Source organism: Tetrahymena thermophila (genome assembly GCF_000189635.1).
Source record: "Tetrahymena thermophila SB210 genomic scaffold scf_8254656, whole genome shotgun sequence".
Lineage (NCBI taxonomy): Eukaryota > Ciliophora > Oligohymenophorea > Hymenostomatida > Tetrahymenidae > Tetrahymena > Tetrahymena thermophila.
This window is the reverse complement of record NW_002476424.1, coordinates 1-24,605: the sequence shown is the minus strand read 5'-3', so window position 1 is coordinate 24,605 and position 24,605 is coordinate 1. Positions and strand designations below refer to the sequence as shown.

The 24,605-nt window shown below is 21.8% G+C and overlaps 8 protein-coding genes across 8 annotated transcripts; 6 read left to right on the top strand and 2 right to left on the bottom strand. All coding sequences in view use genetic code 6, as the record gives it.

Moving 5' to 3' along the window:
• Nucleotides 1-85: 85 nt before the first annotated feature.
• On the top strand, nt 86-617 carry TTHERM_001028812 (hypothetical protein; the record flags this gene model as incomplete). Its single annotated transcript, XM_012797441.1, has 3 exons — nt 86-109; nt 162-231; nt 364-617. 3 exons carry the CDS (start codon nt 86-88, stop codon nt 615-617), a joined length of 348 nt encoding a protein of 115 aa, XP_012652895.1.
• Nucleotides 618-1,574: 957 nt separating this feature from the next.
• On the top strand, nt 1,575-2,585 carry TTHERM_01028810 (EF hand protein; the record flags this gene model as incomplete). Its single annotated transcript, XM_001015143.2, has 1 exon — nt 1,575-2,585. Exon 1 carries the CDS (start codon nt 1,650-1,652, stop codon nt 2,583-2,585), a length of 936 nt encoding a protein of 311 aa, XP_001015143.2. The 5' UTR covers nt 1,575-1,649.
• An 880-nt stretch (nt 2,586-3,465) lies between these two features.
• Nucleotides 3,466-7,028, top strand: TTHERM_01028800 (hypothetical protein; the record flags this gene model as incomplete). The annotated part of the gene is made up of 4 exons (XM_001015142.2): nt 3,466-4,789; nt 4,861-5,161; nt 5,216-5,548; nt 5,792-7,028. 4 exons carry the CDS (start codon nt 3,466-3,468, stop codon nt 7,026-7,028), a joined length of 3,195 nt encoding a protein of 1,064 aa, XP_001015142.2.
• A 2,525-nt stretch (nt 7,029-9,553) lies between these two features.
• On the top strand, nt 9,554-10,465 carry TTHERM_01028790 (hypothetical protein; the record flags this gene model as incomplete). The annotated part of the gene is made up of 1 exon (XM_001015141.4): nt 9,554-10,465. Exon 1 carries the CDS (start codon nt 9,692-9,694, stop codon nt 10,463-10,465), a length of 774 nt encoding a protein of 257 aa, XP_001015141.3. The 5' UTR covers nt 9,554-9,691.
• A 2,394-nt stretch (nt 10,466-12,859) lies between these two features.
• Nucleotides 12,860-15,247, top strand: TTHERM_01028770 (circularly permuted YlqF GTPase; the record flags this gene model as incomplete). Its single annotated transcript, XM_001015139.2, has 6 exons — nt 12,860-13,062; nt 13,193-13,427; nt 13,574-13,708; nt 13,765-14,004; nt 14,135-14,644; nt 14,852-15,247. The coding sequence occupies 6 exons, from the start codon at nt 12,860-12,862 to the stop codon at nt 15,245-15,247; spliced, it is 1,719 nt and encodes a 572-aa protein (XP_001015139.2).
• A 532-nt stretch (nt 15,248-15,779) lies between these two features.
• On the top strand, nt 15,780-18,717 carry TTHERM_01028760 (hypothetical protein; the record flags this gene model as incomplete). Its single annotated transcript, XM_001015138.3, has 9 exons — nt 15,780-15,977; nt 16,081-16,199; nt 16,262-16,406; nt 16,461-16,733; nt 16,794-16,894; nt 16,948-17,133; nt 17,214-17,415; nt 17,736-18,603; nt 18,650-18,717. 9 exons carry the CDS (start codon nt 15,780-15,782, stop codon nt 18,715-18,717), a joined length of 2,160 nt encoding a protein of 719 aa, XP_001015138.3.
• Nucleotides 18,718-19,269: 552 nt separating this feature from the next.
• Nucleotides 19,270-20,776, bottom strand: TTHERM_01028750 (papain family cysteine protease; the record flags this gene model as incomplete). The annotated part of the gene is made up of 3 exons (XM_001015137.3): nt 19,270-19,928; nt 20,045-20,242; nt 20,344-20,776. 3 exons carry the CDS (start codon nt 20,774-20,776, stop codon nt 19,270-19,272), a joined length of 1,290 nt encoding a protein of 429 aa, XP_001015137.1.
• Nucleotides 20,777-22,757: 1,981 nt separating this feature from the next.
• TTHERM_01028740 (papain family cysteine protease) lies at nt 22,758-23,981 on the bottom strand (the record flags this gene model as incomplete). Its single annotated transcript, XM_001015136.1, has 3 exons — nt 22,758-23,203; nt 23,297-23,491; nt 23,555-23,981. 3 exons carry the CDS (start codon nt 23,979-23,981, stop codon nt 22,758-22,760), a joined length of 1,068 nt encoding a protein of 355 aa, XP_001015136.1.
• Between the last annotated feature and the right edge of the window lie 624 nt (nt 23,982-24,605).

Sequence of the window (24,605 nt, the reverse complement as noted above, 5' to 3'; positions counted from 1 at the left end):
ATGCTTAAATAATTTGAAGTAGAAATAAATATAAGAATTGATTTTAAGTAGAAAACAATATTTAAGATGCAATTCACAAATAAAGATGAGTTGGAGAATATATGGAATGGTAATTAATATCAATTAATTTTATATTATCATTTGTTGATATATTTAAAAAGCTATTAATAGACAAAATGATATTCTAGATTTTAAAACCATTAATGATCAAGCATAATGAAATCAAATTTAGTAAGTTATTAAATATTGAATTTTTTAATTTATTATTAGTATTTTGAAAACATAATTTATTTACTAAATGAATATTATTGCAGTTAAAATTCTCCTTTAATGAATTAAAAGTTAAAAATATATTAAAATTAGGTGAAATAATTTTGCTTAGCTGTTTCACTATAATTATAATTATGACATAGAGATTTACAAACAATTAATTTATGAATACAATTTTAGATATCTCAGTACCAAATTTCATAAATTAGGTTTATATTAGTAGGCATCAAAAGACTCCAAATCAAATTAAACTATTAAAAAATCTTAGCTTTACAATTCTTCTATCAAATAAAATCTATTTAGTCATTCTAGTATAATACTAAACTTAAAACTAATTTGAGATCTGAAAAATAATAAAATTTCTCTAAGCAATAATAATAATTATAATAGTCTGATTGGTTTCAATGTAGGAAGCAGTTTGGCTTTAGCAGGAATTTGTTCTATAAATTAGAGTATTAGTTATAAAAATTATGATATGATTTTGGGTAGAGCTATAATGAGTAGATTATAAACAATCAAAATAATAATATTCTTTGCTTAGTGTAAAAAACATAATACGAATGGAGATATCATAAAGCTAAGAAGTGGAAACATATTAACTGAATATGGATTAAACTACCCTTAGTCTTCATTTTTTAAGTTCAAAATTTGACAAAAGGTTTTCAATTTTCAAAAAAATTTTTAACCCATTTTAACTAATTTTATACCCAAATTTAAGAATATCATAAAAGAAAAATCACTGTAACTTATTAATAACAACATTTTATAAAAATTCGCCTCTTGAACTGTAAATATATATATAAAGTATTTTATAAAATTAATATTTTTTTCATACTTTTTTGATATTGTGATTACTATTTTTAAAATCACTAAACATTATTAAAACCTTCAAAAATTCTTTTGAGTCGAATTACTTAATTATTTATAAATTTCAACAGAGTAAAATCAAAAATAAATAAAAATGTTTTACAAAAACTCAACTCTCTAAATTTAAATTAGATTCATTGAGTATATATATCAGACCTCTAGTTTATGACTATAATATAACTAACACTTTGTATTAATCTTTCACAGTAATTAATTTTTATTATGGTTATTGAAAGGGTAATTAATTGTTTATGCTAATATTGAATATTTTATTTGATTTACTAAAAAATAAAATGATTAATTTAAATAAGTGCTTTTTTTTTTTAATTATTTTGTAAGGTTGTATTTTGAAAGCTGTCAATAGATTTTTTTTAAAATTACAATTTTTGATATTTCTCTTTATCAAAAATATTATTGAATTATTTTAAATTGACTTTTTGCGAACAAATAAATATCTAAATAACTTAATTTTGTGTTAATTTTAAAATAGTAAGCAATTTTTAGACTAAACTATGAACTAATAGTAGGATTAATATTAGTAATAAATTTAATAGTAGCAAGAGAATGGAATAATAACAAAACAAAGATATCTGGATTTATTTGCAATGATTTTTATAGTTGTAATTCTGATTGTTTCAGGAATTCTCATCTTCATCTCAACTGAAAAAACCTACATAGTTGCTGAAGAAGTTAAAAGTATTAGTATTGAAAACCAAGCTGAAGACTTAAAATATGCTTAGGATTTCTATAATAGGGTATAAATCTTACTTAAATAAAAACATGTTTAAGAAAAAATAAATAAGGATTTAAAATCCTATTCCTAACTATTTTTTGAAATCTATGATCTAAATGGAGATGGTTTAGTAGAATAAGATGAATTTAATTAGTTTGAATAGTAACAATTGTAAATGAATAAATAAGATTTTATTAAATTTATAAAGAAAAACCCTAAAAAACTACTTTTTCAATTCCTTGAAGCTACAAAAAAAGAAAAGTCATTAGATCTAAAAAAAGTTTTGACATTTGCAAATCCTAAAGAATTAATTAATAAAGATGAAGAAAATTAACTTAATAAACAAACCAACTATCAATTTTTCAGCAAATTAACAAAAAAATAAGAAAAATATGAATTATTTACAGATTGGTTATTTAATATTTTAGATGAAGATTAAAACAACAAATTAGACTTAAAAGAATTAGGATCTGATTTGTAACTTAACTACAAAAAATACACATCAATCACTAGGGAGCAATGGAAATAAATAACTAAAAAAGTATAGTAAATTTTAGTATCATAATAAGACAATAATTAAAAGGCATTAAGGAATGTAAACAAAAAAAACTAAGAATTTTAAAATGATTATTATAATATTATATAAAATAAAAACATTTATAATTAAAATTTCAATATATTTTTTGAAGTATTGAATAAAATTAATCTACTATGATAAATATAAAATTTATTATTTCTTTATTATCTGTTTAGGATGTTTTGAAATTAATTTATGCAAATTAAATCTATTTTTATTTTTCAATTTTATAAAATAAAATTTTATACTTCTTAAATTTCTATCAATTCTTTAATTTCTTTAAGATTTTAATAAATATTTTCTATAACTAAATTAAATGGTATAATAACTGATTAAACTAATCAATTATTTTTAAGTTCTATATTTATTTCTAGTTTGCTTCAAAAGAATAATCAAGTTTTTATAAAAATGAGACAAGTAAAAAATATCAAAATTAAAATAACTAAATAAATCATGTTTTAAAATGATAAATTAATATTATTATTTTTTATGTATAAAAAATTGATAAATAAAATTATTGTATCTAAACAAACTCTACTCCGATAAATATAATTATAAATTTTATACCTTGAAATTAAAAAACTCTTTTTGTTAATAAAAATTTATTTCAAATCTTAAAAATTTGATAAAACTTTAGTTAGCAAATGTTTTGATTTTCATATCTAACCATTATAAAAATTTTAAATATTTTATAATAGTTAAATATTTAATACAAATAATTAATTTTATAAATTTAGAGTAGTTAGTTATACATTTAAAATTAGCATGCTAATATATACACTTATTTTATATTTATTTTAAATTTCTTTGATTACTGAAATCAAATTAGAAATATTAAAGTTAATAATCAGATTTTTTTGTCACTTACTCATTAAAAAAAATCATTGTTAATTTATAATTAATTGGTGATTTAATACATTCATAAAAAAGCTTATAATTTTATATTTAGGAAATTAAAGGAGGTGTATTTTTAGTTGGGATTAGATTAGAAAAGGTTTATATGCATAATAAGTGAGGAATGGATGTAGATAACATAAGGGAAATGCTCTTCAAAAAATAGAAGAGCGGAATGTTAAATCTGCTTTTTCAGAAGAACCCTAAATAAAATGAAGTAAATATTAGCATAGTTTTATCAAGTGATCCTAACTCAATGTTAGTACCTTATCGTAATATAAATTGTAAGCAGTTATAATGTTTGTATGATGAAGATGAATTAGTTTAATTGTGCATGAAAAACAGCAAAAATACGAATTATAAATTTAGTTTTCCTTGTAAGTGCTGTAAAACAAAAATAAACTTTCAAGATTTTTATTTAGATGAGGACCTATATGAGAAGATAAATAGAATATTTGGATGTTATAATAAATAAGAGGTAGTTGTTAATGAGATAGTACTTAATAGGGAAGGTGAATGTTCCCTTAAGCTTTTGAAGAGACCAGGACAATACATTGTCAGGGACAAAACAATACCTTCTATGAGGGATTATCAAGATGAGGAATACATATAAATGAGATAATTTTTTGAAACTAAAGCTAAAGAAGTATTTGTTTCAAAAGATGTTATAATTAATAGAATGGGGTTGAGCTTAACTTATGAGCAATTAGAGCTTTTGACTGAAGAACAAACATCATCAGTGCCTTTGATGGCATTTTTACTAAATTATGCACATAATTATTAAGAAAACTTGTATGAACAAAAAGGTTAAATCAATACCAAAAAGAATTTGTGTATTATAACTCTGATAATCTAAGGTTTAACAGCGTAGAAATAAATTGATGCAGACTACTTAACAAATTTTGAAAACTATTATCAATATCAAGAATTGGTTAACAATTACGAAAATGTTGCTGTTGTTATATATTACGAAAAAACTTGGTCTCTTCTTCTTGTTGATTTGAATTAGAACTAAAGTCATTTCTTTATTTTTAAGGATCACATGAAAGATGAATATGCAGAAGTAGTTTCTGCATTGATAGCTGAATAATTTGATCTGAAAAATTCTGTAATTAATTATGTTGAAAATTTTAGCTTTCATTCACCGACTGAAGCAAAATATAGTGGAACTCTAGTTTTCAGATTACTAATGTGGCTTATTGATCCTCCTGGAAACCCTTAGCCGTTTTCAGAGTTTTCTTAGTAGACTTTAGAGATAATTAAAAAACAAACAACGATTATTGAATGGTTACTTTTTAAAATGATGATGCAAGATCCAAAAAATAATCATATTTTTGAAGGATTTAAGCTTGTTCAGTCTAAAAAAAGCATTGACAGTACCATGCCATCTATTGTATCACTTTAAGGCATTCTATCCCCTCCATCCTCTAATTAAGCGTTTGAAAAAGGTAAAATTTATATTAAGAATATAATTGGCTGATATGAATATTTAATCATTTATTTTATTTAAATGTAAAAGAATCCAAAAAGAAGAAAAAAAAGAAAAAGAAGAAACACGAAAGCTCTCCCATATTAGAAGCAGAAGAAGATTAAGAAGATAATTTTTATGAACCTTAAGAATAATAAGAAGATGAACAAGATGAAATTTTAAATAATTTTAACTTTTAGCAAGAGTTTGATGAACTTAAAAGAAGATATTCGTAAAATGGTATATTAAATATCCCTAAAGAAGAGCTTGATTTATTGGTTGAGAAACTCCAATATGATGTGTCCAAAGAAATGAAAAGGAAAAAAAAATAAGAATAAATTGAAAAGGAAACGTAAAATACTTTGTATTTAGAATTTATTAACAATAATTTATATTTTATTAATAGATTAGCAGATTATTATATAAACAAAAAGTTGTAAGAGTTTGATTTATAAATAAAGTAAGCAAAAACTCACAAGAAAAAAAAGAAACGAAAAGATTATGACGAAGAAGAGGAAGATGAGATCTCAGAGGATGACATTTTAGCATAATATGAAAGGGGAGAGATAACTAAGGAAGATGTTTTGGAAAAGCAATAAGTATAGCTATCAGTTGGAGAGTTGAAGACAATACTTAAATAATTTGAAGTAGATATGAATAAAAGAATTGATTTTAAGTAGCAAAACAATGTTTAAGATGCAATCGACAAAGAAAGATAAGTTGGAGAATATATGGAATGGTAATTAATATCAATTAATTATGTATTATCATTTGATGATAATAGCTACTAATATACAAATGCTATTTTAAATATTATAACTATTCTTGATCAATCAAATAAGCTATTAAAAGATCACATTTTATAGATTATTTATTAATAGTTTTTTGATAACAAAATTTATTTTCTATTTATGAATCTTATTAAAGTTAAAGTTCTTCATTGAAATTTAAAAATTAAAAATATTTTATAAAAATTCATTAGGTATAACACTTTTGTTTAGCTGCTTCACTATTACTATAATTATGACATTGAGACTTACAAGCAATTAATTGATGAATACAACTTTAGATTTCATAGTATGATATTTCATAAATTAGGTTTAGATTGGTAGGCATCAAAAAATTCCAAGTCTAATTAAACTAATGAATAGTCTTAACTTTACAATTCTTCAATCAAATAAAGTTTATAAAATCATTCTAGTGTTTATAATAATAGTAACTTTAAAAACTAATTTGAGATCGGAAATAATAGCAATAATAATTCTCTTAGAAATAGTTATAATAATAATAATAATAATAATAATAATAATAATAAAAATTAGAATAGTCCTATTGGTTTTAATTTAGGAAGCAGTTTGGCTTTAGCAGGTATGTCTTCAATAAATTAGAGCATTAGTGATAAAAATTATGCCTATGCTTTTGGATAGCGCTATAATGAATCAGTGATAAACAATGAAAATAGCAATATTGTTTGCTAAAGGTATGAAAAAACTATTACAGAAGGAGACATCATAAAGTTAAGGAGTGGAAATATATTAACTGAAGATGGATTAAACTTCTTTATAAAATATTTAGAAGAGAGACAGGGACATTAGCTTTATCTTTATCAATTAAATTAAAAGGAATTTCCAAAAGGAATGAGAATTCTTTATCTTTCCTCAAGTTTTTACAAATATTTCACCAAAGAAAATCCTTTACAATAAGACAATTTAGATTTTAAATGTATGAGACATTACATGAAACCTTATACAGGTCAAAATAATACTATTTTTGATAAATTCGATAAGATTTTTATACCAATTTTACTTTCTTTAAATGAAATTCATTTAGTAATGATAAATCTGAATAAAAAAGAGTTAATTTTATTTATGACATCAAATTTTTCAGGCCATTCTTTAGAAGCCGTTAATAATCCAATTCTTTAAAATATAATGAGGTTTCTTTAAAAGGAGCTGTATGAGAAGAAAATGTAAAACTTAAACTTTTTAAATTGGGAGCACAAGTATGTGTATTTAGATGAAACATTTACTTAAAAATTTAAATAGTCAATTCTAAATACAGCTTTTATAATTAACATGCTCTCAAAATAGAAAGAATATTAAACCTTTTCATAATAAGAATATTCATCTTTCACTTAAAGACTAATTAAATTATTTTACTAAATTGGTATTACAAAAAATAAAAAAAATGAAATAGTAATAAATAATATGCCTCTTTGAATCAATTTCAATCAATACTTTTGATTAAGTAAGTTATTTATATTAAGATAATCTATTTAAATAATAAATAAATAAAATATAATTAAAACTAATACTAATATAATCAATATCATATAATAAATTTAAATAATGCTATTAGTTATTAACTGATACATTAATTAAAAAAGTATTATTTTATAAACTTTTATTCTTAGTTTTTATTAATTTATCATAAAATATGCAGTTTTATTAATTTTTAAAAAATAATCAATGAATTTTATTATTTTTATTTATGCAAAATGATTTATATTAAATTAAAATTTATATTCATGCAAATAAATAAAGTTACAAAAAGTAGAAATTTAAATAATTTAGTTTGGTATTTTGAAATCTGTTTATTAAATGATTTTCTAAAAATATCAATATCAGAATATAAAATATTGTTATTAAAATATATTGTTTACAATTTTTAAATTTATATGAAATAGATAAATGTATTTTGTTTTTTATTTAAATTAATAAAGTAAATAAAAGTAATCAAAATTTCATCTGAAGAAATAGAAAGGTAGAAAAAAAATTTTAAATAAAACATTGTGTTTTTCAGTTATAAATAGCTAGAAATATTTTTTTCCAAAGATTGTAAACATTGTTTAAGTCCCATATTTAATAACAGCAGTATTTAGAAATTTCAAATTAAGAATAGAAAATTTTGAAATTTAAATAATCTTATCAGAGATTTTGTTTAATAAATTAATGAACAACATATTAATTGATTAATGGGAAGTTTCTAGAATGGAATAAAATAAATGGATAGATCTAATCTGTATTATTTTTGACTTAAATACATAAGGATTGTCTATCTCTTTTTAGAAAAACAATTTTTTATAGAACCAAGATATTAAAGCAACTACTAAAGTTAAAATGTGCTAAAAATATAAAATTTCAAAATATTTAATATTCATGAAAAATGTTTAGATATTGACTGAAACTTCTAGTACTAAGTTTTAAATAATCCAAACCATCAAATCAAAATATTATTAGCAATATGATATGAAACATTTAATAGTTAATAAATTTTGAGCAAATTACTCTTAAAGAAAGTATAAAATGTAGCTTCAAAACTCTCACATCATTTTAAATGAAATATATGTAATCATTATTAGTGTTTATTTACTTGAAATTAAATCAGAAATAATTAGTAAATTACAAAATATTGATTTCAGTCTTACAATATCAAAATTTTTTTTGATAAAGTAAATTAAACTATATTTACTAATAAAATACGCTCGATTTCGAAATTTCTATATTTATTTAAATATATATTTTATACATACAACTAAAATAGTATGTATATATTTTTTAAATAAATTGTTTTGTTTCATATTTCAATAATTTTTCTAATTTTCCTTCAAATTTTTATTATTAAATGATGAAAATTTCATTTAAAACCATTTTTTAGTCTATTACTTTTTAAAATATCATTTTAAATTTGAATTAGATTTTATCATTTCTAATAATAATATCAGAGCTATTATTACTCTCAGATTAATGGGAAATTTAATTTATTAGCCTTAATTTGAGAGATCAGTGAGTAAGCGCAAAAAAAAATAACAATTAGTTTGAATAATAATTAAATTATATATTGTAAATAGATGCTATGATATCAAATTTTGTGGTATTAAGCGGAAAAATGGGTTTTTCATTAATATTTAATAAAATTAAATTTGCATTTAAAAGCCTCAATTTCAGTAATTAATGAAGTTCCAAGTGTTTAGTTTTATTGAAAAGAGATTTTTGGCTTTGAAAGAAATATTTTAATAAATTATCAGATAATTATTGTAGAGGAAAGCCAAGCTAGAAATAATCAGATAAGAAAATTAGAAGTCTTCGAGAAAGAAATTATTTGGTTTTAGAAATTTAGAAAAATAATTCAAAATAAAAGGGCTTGTTTTTTTTGTGAGTTCTTATTTAGGCAAATACAGTATTAAGTAAATGATGTTACATAAAAATATAGAAAAATTATATTATCCAAGCCAATAAGTAAGTTAAAATTTAGAATAACGATAATTATCAGTTTTCTCCATATTTTAATCACTTACTCATTTTTTTATTCAAACACTGTAAATTTATTTGTTTATTATTTTGATTGAAATGTTTGAATTGTATCAAAAAACTCAGAAAAAAATAATTTAGCTCAATTTTAAGTTCATAAAATGGTTTAAAAATGCTGTTTTTATAAGTTTAAAAATCGTTTTCTGATTTTGTTTGAATAGACTTTAAATATTGCTTTGTACGTCTTTTTGTAAATTACATTTTTCAAAATGAAGAATAGACAACATCAAGAAAAATAAAAATATAAAATTATAAATCGATTGCTTTTGTTTTTTTTTCTTCTTTCGAGTGTCTGTAATGATGCAATTATAACAAATTATATAAAATAAAATTTGATTCTATTTACACTTTGCTTTTTTTGTGGAGATTTATTTATTATAATTAATTGGTCAATTCAAAGATTTTTTGAATAGAAATATCAGAGAAATCAATCTAAATAAGAATTAATTAATTAAATAAAAAAAGAAAAAAAAAAGAAAAATACAAAGAATTCTAAAATATTCTTTTTTCTTCAACATCTACCTTTTAACTACCTTTAAACTCTACAAAACTTCAAATATTTTCCTTCTCTCATGCAAATCATAAGTTAAGAAACATTTTTTAATGCCGAGAACTAGGGCTAATAGTTTTTAGATAGCTAATTCTCTATGATTCAGTGCATAAATGACTGGAGAATAAAGATATTCTAAACATTTAACTTAAATATTGATAACTACATTCCTTGTTTGTAACTTGATATTCAACTTATTAAATCTCAGCTTTTACTTTCTGAGAACAGTGGGAAGATCAATTTCATTTTAGGATAAATTAGTGTCATGGATATTCTTAGAATGAATTTCAAAAGCTGCTAAAAGCGCTTGAAATAGTTTCTCCAAGAGAATTAAGGCAATATCTCATACAATTTGGCTTGTGATCTAGTGAAAAACTCTTAAACTTTAAAAGAATACTTTAATTATGAACAATCTATATAATCATGTGATACTTCAAATCAAGTTTCTTAATATAGTTAACAAAATTTCTCTGAAAATCAAACAACATTTGAAGAATAATTAGATGGTTTAAATTCTAATAATGCTAACGGACAAACTGTTTAGTAAGCAAGCAATGCTATTGATTTTAATGATAATGAAATTTAAATTGATTTTGATTTTGATAACAACTCAAGCCAACATTCATAAGAGTTATTCGATGACTTTTTAGAAGCAGACAATGAATAATAAAATTAAGAAAACTAATATTTCTGCAACAATAACAATAACTATCAATAATGTGGTAAAGAAAATATGATTGACAACAATAATAACAACGCTGATGCTTTCAATTAACATTTCATTTTATTATAATGAAAACGCAATAAACCTTTCAAAAACTACAAAATAATCGATCATATTTTTGTTAAAACGATATGAAAACCCTTCTAATAACTAACATCGCTATTAGTAATCCACAACCAAATTTACTCAAATTCTCCAAGATTTGGTTGACTTAATCCTTTCTATATAAATAAAAACACTCTTTGAGTACTATTCAATCACTTCTTTTGTTTATTTATTTTATATATATCAATCTCACCTTATTCAACTATTAAATTTCAGTTATAATTATTCTATTTCTTAGCTATAAATGAAATTTTTTATAAAGTTATGTATTGTAATTTATTTTTATTATTTGAATTCAACTTTGAGTTATTTCTTTATTCCAAAAAAATGTAACAAGATCTATTTAAAAAGTAGATTCAAAAATAATTTGAAGCTTGATTATATTTAAATGAATAATTATATTATTAAGTGATATACAAATGGTGTTTTTGAAATGCTAATAGTTTAATTTATCAATCAAGCCTTGATTTATTAGATATCAAAGTTTATAAAAGTATTAATCTATAGAAAAATAAAGAGGAAATTTTGATTAATCGATAAAGGCATTGCTAAATAAACATAGAAATATTATGAAAAACAAAAAATACGAATTTTAATAAATGTATGAAACTGAGTTTATAGAACCAAAAAATCAAAACAAAAACAAAAAATTAGATTTACATAAAGTTATTAAATTTCTCTCCAATTGTTTTTTTTAAAAAACATTAATTTTCTCAAAATTAATTAGAACATATCGAGAAAATAAAAAGAAGAAAAGAAGAAATTATTTAGTCTATTTTTCTTCTCTTCTAATTCAAAAGATATTTTAAAAATGCTAATTTTTAATTCTGTCTAAGGATTATCACAAAGCAATATTTAAAAATATTATATTTCTCTTCAAATTAATAACTTAATCAAATAAATTCAAAAATATTTGTAAGCAATATTAATTTTAATATTAGCTTTCTTTAGTTAATTTTATTAAAATTTGAATGATATAAATTTATTTTATTTTTATTTTTTTGTTATATCCTTTTTTTTAATATTAACTTTTCATGTTTTGTTTTATTAGATTAAAATGTGTGTTTAAAACTTTTTCAACAAAGAAATTTAAATAAATAAAACTCAATAATTAGTTATTTTAATATTTTTATTTTTTAAATATTAAATTAATCAAAATATTTTGAAATGTATATTCAATAAGGTATTTTACAATATATAAAGTCATATAAATATTTTATGATTAAAATATGTATATATACTCGATACTTCTCAATAAAAAAATTAAAAAACCCATTTATGTTTAAATAAAATCATTTATAACACAACTATATTTTTAAATTTAAATTAACTTTAAATAAAATGTAAAGTGTATTAAATAATTGTTTTTCATTTTGTTTCAAAATTTTATAGTCATATAAAAAATATATTTTATCAGAAATTCACTTTTCTTAATATTAGTAGAAGGTTTCATAATCAATAATATAAATAGTTTAATGATTGCAAATTTATAATAGCAAAATCAAGTTATCTCAGTAGTTGATTATATATTTATACAAATGTAAGTCTTTTAATATTTGCTTATTAACTTAAATAATGATTATGAAAAAAAATTAATATTTAAATTTATTTTCTAAATTTCTTTAACTTAGATTATTTTTTCATTTATTTTATAGATGATATTATTCTTTTTTATATATTTTTAATGAGGAACAAAAATTAAAAATTTAATTTGAAAATAATTTTAACAATATTACCAGCCTTATTAAATAAAAGTAGTAGAGCTAGATAAAAATTATCAAATTAAATTAAATAAAACAAACTAATTTTCATAAGAAAATTATGAATAAAAATTTAAATTTATTGATATTAAATAATTAATTTGTATTTTGTTGAATATTTAAAATTACAAATTAATTTTTTACAAATTTAATTTTATTGAAAATTAATAAATAAAATAGATTTTGTTGAGGAATAAAAATATAATTTTAGATAATAATTAGAAATAGAAATAAGGAATAAGTAGCAGTAAAATGAAAGAAAGAATTATTAATTAGCAAACAAAGGTAGAAATAATGAATAGATTTTGAATGCGCTATCAAGCAAGATACAAATATTTGATTTAAGGGGTGAATTTAATCGATGAAGTAGTTAACAAATTTAGCCGTAAAATTAAAATTTTTGCAAAAATTAATTAACTTTCATTGAGTTTGTAAGAAGAGTTAATAAAATTTGCTCAAATTAACAATATCAAAATTGAATATATAATATCGGTTAATAAGGATTTATAAATAGATTAAAAATTTAATATATTGATAGTAGCAATAATTGCAAGAAATATTAATAAAACATTCAATTATATAGCAAACAAAGTATTTATAAATGGTTAAAAAAGTTTCAAAGAGTGTCAAGCACGCTGAAAAAATGTAAAAGAAGTGGCAATCTAACTAAAAGAAGCCATCTAAGTCTAATAACTCAGATAATCCTAATAGAAAGTTACCAGGAATGGGTGAAGGTAAATGGACTCACGTCCGTACTAAAAATGCTATTAAGCGTTTGAATATGTACAAGGACAAGCCTGATTAGTAATTAATTTATATTTTAATTTAGTTAAAATATTTTTAATAGATATTCTAAATATGATCTCTATTCTTTTTATGATTTCTTTGCTTTAGCTATCGTTTTTAAATCCATTTTCTTATTATTTTTAAATAGTGAAGCTATGAGAAAATAGCCTTCAGGTCCCTCTAGAATTGAACCTGATAGAAAGTGGTTCGGTCCTGTTAGAACTATCGATTAAAAGAGTTTAGAAAGATTTAGAGTTGAAATGTAATAAAAATCTAATGATCCCCGTCATGTTTTAGTCAAATCTAAAAAACTCCCCATTTCTCTTCTTACAGATGCCAATAACGAAACTAAAATGAACATCTTAGATATTGAAAAATATGAAGTAAAGTTTTAAAGATTTTTTATTAAGCTTTTATTCTTATAAGGGAGATGAAATTGTTCTATCAACTAACTTCCCTTTTTAAAGATTACTAGAATATAATTTTATCAAGTAAAAGTGTTAAATGAATGATATTTTGTTATAAATAGGAAACTTTTGGACCTAAGGCCAGTAGAAAGAGAGTTAAATCAACATCTTACTCATATGAAGATTTAATATAATAAGTAGAGGAAAATGATCAAAAATATGATCCTAAGAAGGATTAAGATTTAACTAAGCACTAAGTAAAATAAAATAAATTTAATTAAGCAAAATAAGTTAATGTCCTCCTTTTAAATAGATGCTAGACTTTAAGAACGAATGCAGAGATAGACGTATGGAAGCTGGTCAATCTAGAAGAATTTGGGAAGAATTATATAAAGTACTTGATGCCTCTGATGTTATAGTTTAAATTTTGGATGCCAGAAATCCTATGGGTACTCGTTCAAAGCACGTAGAAGAACACATTAAGAAGAACTGCCCATATAAGCATTTAGTTTTTGTTATGAATAAGTGTGATTTGATTCCTACTTGGTTGACAGTAAATAATTAAATTTTAAGCAAATTGAGCTATTGAAAAAAATAAAAAAACATACAAAATATTATTTTTAAATAGCAACTTAAATAATTAATTTTTAAAATTTTACTAATTTTTGTTATTTTTATAATAGACAAAATGGTTAAGATATTTGAATAAGGAATTCCCCACTATTGCATATCATGCTTCTTTGAATAATCCTTTTGGTAAAGGTTCTCTTATTAACTTGTTGAGATAATATGATAACATCCACAAAGATAAGAAACACATTTCTGTTGGTTTTATTGGTTATCCTAATGTTGGTAAGTCTTCAATTATTAACTCATTGAAGCAAAAGAAGGTCTGTAAAAGTGCTCCCATTCCTGGTGAAACTCGTGTTTGGTAATATATCACTTTAACTAAAAGAATTTATCTTATCGATTGTCCTGGTGTTGTTTACTATCACGATGGTCGTGATGATACAGAAGTCGTACTTAAGGGTTGTATTCGTGCTGAAAAAATTGATGATCCTACTTTCTATATCCATGTTATTCTTTAAAAAACAAATCCTATCCACATTAAAAAAACTTATGGTGTAAATGAATGGGAAGATGACTAAGATTTCTTAGAAAAATTAGCAGTCAAAAAGGGTAAACTTAAAAAGGTAAATTTTTATAGTTTATTAATTAATTAATTAAAATATATACTTCAATTACTTTACATATATTACTTTATCCTATTTTATTTATTTTAAATTAATATCCAAATTAAAATTTTAGTAAAATTTTTTTTTCAAAATGCAATCAAATTTAGATTTTAAATATTTTAAGGTTTATTTATTAAGATATTTAAATTTTACTTATTAAAATAGGGTGGTGAACCTGATATTATAACAGTTGCAAAAATTGTTATTATGGATTGGTAAAGAGGTGTAATTCCTTACTTCAACTTCCCTCCTGATTATAAACCTGATGAGGAAATGAATAAAAATAAAATTGAAGCATCTAAAATCGGAGAAGAAAATATAGACGCATAAGCCATAGAAGAAGTTAATAAGGAAATAGAAGTTAAAGTTATTTAAGAAACTAATGAATAATATAAGGAAAGATTAGCTAATGATATAAATAAAGATATAAAAGAAGCTAATGATGATGATATAGAAGCCGAAAATGGAGAAGAGGATGATGATGATGAAGAAGAAGAAATCGAAGGAGAAGAAGAAGATGGTGATGATGATGATTAAAGCGAAGAAATGAAAGATGAATGAATTAATTTCAATAAAATAAAGTGATTAGTAATAAATATCAAATTAAAAATTGTATTATATATTAATAACTATAAATAAATGTATTCATTATTTGATAATTTATCTCTGTTTATTAAGGCTCAATCTTTATTTTTGATAATAAAATGCAATTTAAACTAACTACTCAATTTAATTAAAGTATTAATATAGATTGAATAAAAAAATATTTTTATAATTAGTCAAATTAAAATTTAAAATCTTTTAATTTGTAGCTTCAATCTAACTAATATTTTAATTCTAATTTACAAATAGTATGAAATAAAATTGATGTAGCTAGCTAATATTTTATTTATAGCTTAGTGTCTTAAAAGCAATTTTAATTAAATTTTAATCTTTTTTTTTTTTTGTGACTAATTTTAAGTTTAAATATTAATTTGAAAAGATTCTAATAATAAAAGGTTTATTTAGCTTTATTTCTAAATAATATAAAATAAAATAATTTACGCTTTAAGTATAATCCTAATAGCATTATATAGTATATAGCTAGGCTCATATGATACCTGAAAACAATAACTTATTTGTTAATAAAAATTCTATCTAAAATAATTAGAATCCTGTGCTATTTTGCTGGGGAGTAGATAATGAATTATTTGTTTATGACCAAAATAATAGTTTCAATAGTACAAAAAGTAAAAAGGGATAGGCAGTTAATTTATATTTCTCAGATATTATTCCACCATCATTTAGAGATGTATTTAGTTATTATCTTTTTAATAAACTTTAGTTTAAAATTTGTTTTTTATTTGAAGCTTCTTTTTATTATTGTTTCATAAAGATTTAATATTACTTAACAGATGGTCAAAGATTTCAGCGAAATATTCTAAAATTTCCACAATCAAAGATAAAAAATAGATGAGAATTTCATTAAAGTAAAATCAGAAGAAATAAAAATGATTTCAACAAACTAACAAACGTATTTAAAAATATCTTATTCTTGCTATAATCTTTTCTTGAATATAAATAAATAAATAATAGCAAGTATGCAAGTGAAAAAGAATTTATGGAACAGTATCAAGATATTTCTGTATAAGCATTAGATTAATACATAGACACATTTAAAAGATACTTATAAATAGGCATCTAAAATTAATGGACTTAGTAACACTTGAATTATACAATAGTAAATATATGTAATTGATTGATTTGCTTACTAAGAATTCTTTTAATATAATAGATAAGCTTAATATACTATGACTTTATTAAGAATCTAAAGATAGAAAAGCAAAGATCAAAGCTCAAGAAAATAGATTTTTCAAAATCAGAAATGATTGTTAGATTACTTAATTTATACCAAGACTCAACTAATCCAACAATAAATCAAGAAATCCTTACGTTTGATGTTTGGAGCTAAATTTATCATTTCTTAAAAAATCTGAATATAAGCCAAGTTATTTGCCTGTTAGAAGACTAAAAAGGATACGAAAAAAGGATAATACTCAACATAATTGTAATAGTTTTAGTGAATATATTTTTGAAATATCTAAATAAACCTTTTAATATAAAAAAGGATGCTTTAAAAATGAAGAAATATTTTTTTAAAGGCCAAGATGCTAGACTTATCCCAAAGCAAGAATTTATTAGAAGACATGAAGAGTTTAAATAAAGAATGTAAAAATTATATTAAAATAAATGATTTTTAAATTAATTTTAATAATAATTAGATAAGAAATAAGTAAAAATGTTAATCCTTAGAGTGAACTTTATTTCTTTTTGCAAGTGCTTAGTGGCAACATTCAGTTTATACACACCTTCTGCTAATAAGATTGGATGACTTTTGTTATTTTTTATATACTTTTTGCTAACCCTATATTCACAATAGACTAGCTCAAAACTTAAATTCATGAATGGTAAAATATTTATTTCATTCAGAAAAATATTATTAAATATTAATTTGATGAATAAAAATATCATTAAATATTAATTTTAGCTATTAGCATCAAATTGAAAAGAGCGGGGATCACGTTTAACAAATGTTTTTCTATTTGATTACTCAATTAGACTGCTATGCTAGTATTCAGAAAGCTTAGGGCATTCTTCATCCTTTCTATTTTTTCCATTTGATAGATATCTTACAAGTTGCTGAATTCACTTTTGATGACTATACTCCCACATACGATTAACTATAGAGAGTAAAATATTTAATCTTAATCTGCTTTACTTCTTCTTAATTTTTCAATAAACTAAATATCTCAATGCAAAAAATAATTATAATTTGAAAGAATAGCATTTATTTGTTTCAATAAAGATAAATCTATTATTATTTATCACTTTAAATTTAATAAAACTAATCTTCAAAATATAAAAAAAGGAATACCTTTTATCAAAATCAAGCACATTTAATAAATAGAAATAAAATTTCTTCTTAAAATCTTTTTTATTTTTTTAATTTTACAAAATATTTAAAATATATTTTAAAAAATAATAAATTAATAATTTTGAATATAAATAGAATTTTAGGGAAGAAATTTAGTTTAAGTTTTTATAATATCTTTAAAATGATATTTTTGACTATCAATTAATGAGCATTTACATCAACAATTTTGTACAGAGAGTTGATATTATAGATAAGAAACTGAATCACAGCTAAATATTTGAAGATTTGTTGGTCTCTAAAAGCAACACTGTGAGTAACTTTGCTTAAATAGTCTAAGATGTGTAAAAAGAAAAAGATCCTATACTAAATGAAAGTGTTAAAAGCTAAATATCTGCTAAAGCTATGAGCTTATTGCAATAAAATTAATACGATAAAGCTCTTGAATTTTATATTTAATTAGCTGATTTCTAAATTGAAGAATGTCCTCCATAAAATGAAGATTTCTAAAAAGTATTAACAGGCTCTCAATTAAAAAAAATTGAAGAGAATTATAAATATTTGAGAGAGCTTATTGTAAATTTATTATTTTAGAGATGTGATGTTGATTTAAAGTCTATTGTAGATTGCTTGGAAAAAAAATCTTGTATTATCAATAAGTATTACATTCATACTTAAGTTATAAGAAAGCACCTAAATTTTTTGTACTCTTATGAAAAACTTGCAGATGCTATTAGTAAGTTAAATAGGGATAATAACTTTTAAGATAAAAACTTATTAGGATCAATTGAGTAAGACATATACAACCTGATAAAATTGTAAAACTGTTTATCAAAAGAGCTTGTCATAGGTCTTAGATTAATAGAAACAGTATTAAAAGCATCCCAGATAAAGTTGTCATAATAAATTTATAATATTTTAGTGCTCAGAACTTAGTAATTAATGAGGGAAATCAAAGAAAACATTATGGAATATGAGTTGTTAAATGATATCTAAAATATTCAAAGTAAAATTTACAATAAATTATCATTTTATTTAAATTATTTTATAAGTTTATAAATAGCTAAATCAGGAAATGTAGCACTTTATTTCAATAGTTATGAACAGCTATACATTATGATTATTTATAATACTTCTATAAATCCTTAATTTATTTATTATCTATTAAATATCTAAAAAATATTCTTTGTTGATTTATATAAATTTATTTGATTTTATTTTATGATTTTTTCCCTATTTTATATTGTTAAAATATTCAGAAGATTTAATAATCATTACCAATTTAAAGATACTTCAAAAGAAGTTTAAAAAAATTATTTCAAATTAAAAAACATTTGTAATTTTTTTGTGTTTAATTAATTTTAAATTATGCAAAATAAAAGTTGATAATTAGAAAAATAAAAAATAAATCATTAATATGAGTTGCTTTATTTTTTATAAGCAAAAAGCAGATTTGTTGAAAACAAAAACTTATAAAATAAGTAAAAATTATTAATTTAGAAATTAAAAAATACATAATTAAAAATAATAACAACTATATTTAGTAGAGTTATGATTAAAAAAAGATATTAAAGATTTTTTTTTCTTGAAAATATTTTTTACTTTTAAAAAAAACAATTTAATATAAATTTTATATATAACTTTAAAATCAATATCTTAGATTTATTTTAATTCATATCTAATGATTCATCTTATTGATGAAATTCTATTGATGATTGTTAATTCTTATTCTGTCTTCATTATCTGACTCACTATCATCATCTTCTTCTTCACTATCTTCATCATCATCTTCACTATCTTCATCATCATCTTCACTATCTTCATCATCATCTTCACTATCTTCATCATCATCTTCGTCATCTTCATCATCGCTATCAGCTTCATCATCAACTTCATCATCAATATCAGCTTCTTCTTAAGAGTCAATGATTTGATCACCAAGGATAGGATAACTAGCACAATCAGCTAAACCACACATATTTGAGCCAAGCTCTATGTAGAAATAACCATCCATGCCCCAATCTTTACCCCAACTATTCTTGACGATGTAGTAGCGACCAGTCAAATTATATCCTACAGCTAATACAGCATGGTTAACTTCTTGAGGGTCAGTAGAACATTCAGGATTAGAATAGATTCCTCCTTCATAATTTTCGAAATCATCAGTGACTTGATAGGCAATAGAAACTGGTCCATTCTTTGCTAAATGATAAATCAACTCGTTTTCATCTTAGAAAGTAATGTTGAAAGAGCTTTATACTTTTGCTACAACTTTTTAAGGTTTGAATTTGCATTTACCGTCTTTTCCTTTATAAGGATAATCGCGACTACCTTTATTAAGTAATTTTTAAGTTAGTTAAGATTATTAATTTAAAAATTATTCAAAATTTATTGAAATAGAATAATAAAATATATTTTTTTAGAGCAAATCTATATAAAAATCTTACTTTCAATACCACCTGCATAAGCAATATATTCGAATGCTCTTGAAGGTAAACCACCATCACATCCTTGATTATCAAATTTTCCTGCACAGTCAACTAATTATTACTATGAAAGATTAAAAGGTGCTTTTCCAGTTTTTAAAGCTAAGTGAGATTCTATAGCTCCAGTTGCAGAAAATGTCCAGCAGGAACCACAGTCATCTAAATTATATATAAATTTTAAGTTAATTTTTAAACTATTAAAGAAATTATATCAAGTTTTAATTCACAAAATATTATTATATTATTTATAATTAATTTACCTCCAACAGCATCTTAGTCTTTAACAGAAGAAACGATACCTTTCTCTCTCCAGTCAACGTAATCAGGAATTTCACTAAGATCATAAGTTTAAAGGATACGAGTATTTTCTTTTGCTGTAGCAGAGCAATTTTGAGAACCCTTCAACTTAGATATTTCTTCGTTTGTGTAGAATGTAAATTTACTGATTTTTTGAGTGTATTTCTTATTAGGATTCAAATTATGTTCAGCAATTTTAGCTACCCTTTTTTTAAATAGCTAAAATCTCTCACTGTTTTAGTTAGGGTAGAATCCGTATGACCCAAATAATTTCAAGAGTTCAGAGTCCGTAGCATTTAGTAAGCTCTCATAGTACTACTATTTGTAGTCTAAATCTTAAGCAAAAGAGCCAGCAATAGACAGAGCTAAAAGAATCACAGCTATGAATTTCCTCATTTATTTAATTTCTTTAGATTTTCTAATTATCAATTAAATTAAATATCCAAATTTATTTTATTTTATAATTGCCTTCAAGAAAAATTGGGAAATTTAAAGTGTTTCATGCAAAACTTAATATAATCTTTTATAAAATAGATCTTGTAATGAAATATACAAATCTTATAAGCTCATCATTTTTGTGGTAGAGATTATATATTTACTCGCTTTTAATTATTAGAATAGAAAAAAACAAAAAAGTATACATAAATTGACAAAATTTAATCAATTTTTTGATTAACAAATAGAAAACATCAGATTCAATTATAAAGACTTATTTTTTGTGAAAAAGGAAAATTTCATTTAATAATTTAATAAAAGTATTTGAAAATTCTTTTATTGTTTAATTTTATAACTTTTTAGGTCTACAAATCTGATAAATGATAGTATTTACAAATTTAATAGACTTTAAATGATTAATTATAATCATTAAAATTTATGAATAAAAACTATTCTACTTCATTATATTTAGAAAAAAAGTGTTACTAAATTTACATTAAAAAGATTTTGTTAATAATTTACTAAAATTATTTAAATTTATAAATAAAGTGAGTATTTTATTATTTAAAACTACTTTAAATCTAATTATATTATTTGAAATATGTATTTATTTTCAAGCATTATTTAATTTTATTTCTAGTCATTCATTTTGCAAACAAATAAAAATTTAAAACATTTATTAATAATATATAATTAAATTCTATCATACTTTTTTTATTACATAATTTTCTATTATTTAATTATATAAATTTTTTAATAAAAATAGTTAATATAATTTTACACTTTTTCCTGAAGTATTTAATTTTAAAATCTAAAATTTATGAAAGTTAGTTAATTAAACATAATTTTTTTATTTTTATATATTTGCACCTATTTATGTTATCACATAATTTCTTTTATTTTGGGAAATTAAAACCAAAACAAATATTTTTAACCCTTATATATCTTCCACTATTTTCAAAACTTCATTCAACTCACCATAGATGGGTATAGATGGGTGAATGCTTATAATTCATATAAAATTTATATTAAGTGATTTTTAAAATGTAAAAATGATGAAAATTAAGGTTTTCTTATTTTTTGAAGTATTTTCATCAGAAATGAAATCTTTCTTTCTCCTTCATATTTATTTACATAAAATATAAAAAAATTTGACTTTTTGTAATAATTAAAATCAACCCATCCTCATTTATATATAATTTATATTTTACATTCAATTTTCTTTTATCTGAAGTACTTTTAAAATATCTATTATTAATTTTCAGCCTTTTTGTCTCTCTTGATTTTTGGGTGAACAATTAAATTTTAAGTCATTTTTATGGGATTATATTTTGTAAATCAATTATTCCTATTTTTAAAATGTTGAAAATTATAAATAAATATCGGTTATTAATCTATTTGATATATTAAATCATCGATAATTTAACTTATGTTAATTTAATAATTAGAATTTAAGCTAGCTTGTTTTTGATGTAGGATTTACTAAATGATAATTACTACATGTGGGTATTAATTTATTTGCTGCTGAAGTAAAATCAGTCATTTGAGATGAAGTTGGAGTGTAATTAGTATCTAGATTTAATTTTTTTTTTATAAAAAATCATTAATTAAACATTTATAATATGTATTAATGGTTAATATTTATGTAGGTGAGAATATAGCAAGATTTATTGAAAAAATTTGAAAAGGGCAGGTGGGTATTAATTAAAAAAAACTATAAAATTTAATTTGATATTAAACATCTAAAATTTATTAAATAGAAATTTTGTCTGAATTAGCATGATAAAATAAATTTAAAGATTAATCAAAAAATTTAAAAGCCATACAAGTTTTCATAAATATAAAAACATATTTATTTATTCATCAATTAATTATATTTTTATTTTTTATTTGTTTAAGTAAATTTTTGGCTTATTAATTATATTTTCTTCAAAATCATCCTTCAATCATGTTTGTCGGCTTCATCATCATCATCATTATCATCATCGTCTTCATCAATAATAGGATAGCTTGCACAATCTGCTAATCCACACATATTTGATCCAAGTTCGATATAGAAGTAACCATTCATTCCCCAATCTTTACCCCAGCTATTTTTAACTATGAAGTACTTACCTGTCATATTGTAGCCAACTGCAAGAACTGCATGATTAACATCTTCTGGATCAGTAGAGCAATTAGAACTTGTAAATACACCATCTTTATAGTTATCAAAATCATCATTAACTTCATAAGCTATTGCAACTGGACCATAGTTAGCTAAATGATAAATCAATTCATTCTCATCTTAAAATGTTATATTAAAGGATTTTTCGACCTAAGCTACAGCCTTTGAGCTATTAAATCTGCATTTTTTATCCTTTCCTTCATAAGGATAATCAGCTTCAGCTAATATAATAAAATATTTATATAAAAAATATATAAAATTATTAATATCTTAAATTAAATAAATAATTCCTAAATTAAATTAAAGTAAATTACTTTAAATTCCTCCAGCATAAGCTAAATATTCAAAACCTTTGGAAGGTAATCCACCATCACAACCTTGGGTATCAAATTTTCTAGCACAATCAACAAGTTGCTACTCAGAAAATTAAATTGGCTTTTTACCAGTTTTTAAAGCATAATGAGATTCAAGAGCTGCAACAGCTGCAAATGCCCAGCATGAACCACAATCTAATATTATTACATAAATATTAATACATTTATAATATAAAAATATATTAAAATTAGTTTTACCTTCACCTTAATTCTTAACCTAAGTTACAACTCCTTTCTCTCTCCAATCAACATATTAAGGGAGTTAACTCAAGTCATATTTTCTGAATGAACGGGTGTTTGCTTAAGCAGTAGCTGAGCAATTTTATGAAGCTCTAAACTTCTTTAGTTCTGAACCAGTCTAGAAAGTAAGTTTGTTGATTTTTTAACTGTATTTTTTATCAGGATTAGAGTTATGTTCAATTATCTTAGCTAATCTACTTTTAAAAAGCTAAAACCTTTCGCTACTTGGATCAGGCTCGTATCCATAAGATTAGTAAATACTTAGAAGATCTGCATCAGTATAATTAACTAGCCCTCTAGATATTAATATTTCTTGATTTGAATCTTAAGCAACAACTGCACTTAAACACAAAGCTGATAAAGTTAAGAAAATGATATTTCTCATATTTTTTATTTTTTTTAATATTTTATGTTGTTTGTTATTATTATTAAAATATCATAAACTTGCTTTATCGATTACTTTTTAAAATGGCTAAGAGTTTATTAATTTAGAAATTAATTAAAATAGACTGCAAATAGATTAATTATTGAGTTTTGATTTATAGCCTTTTCAATTTATGTTAAACATATCTTTTTAATTGGATTATTTTGATCAATAAAAATAAATTAAAGATTTCATCAGAATTTATCAATTTAAAAGGCCCAATAATTTTTTTTGAAAAAATAACATTGAAACATATCTTTTTAATTATTTGGAATATCTTACAAAGTCTACAGCATTAATTTTCAACGAATTTAAAAAATCGATGAATATTTGTTTTTTTAAAGTTAAATAATCTAACATAGAATAAAATAAAATTTAATGAATAAAATGAATATCTTAATTCTGAACTGATTCTATGTATTTTAAAAGTGAGAATGAAGAGCTTTTTAATAACTATTAGAATTGCGCTTTAAAATTTTACATAAAATTTACATTTTTTTTTTTAAATTTATATTTATCAGGATTTAACAGAATGCTTAATTTATATAATAATTGAAAATAAATTTTCAGTTTTAGAGAATAGGA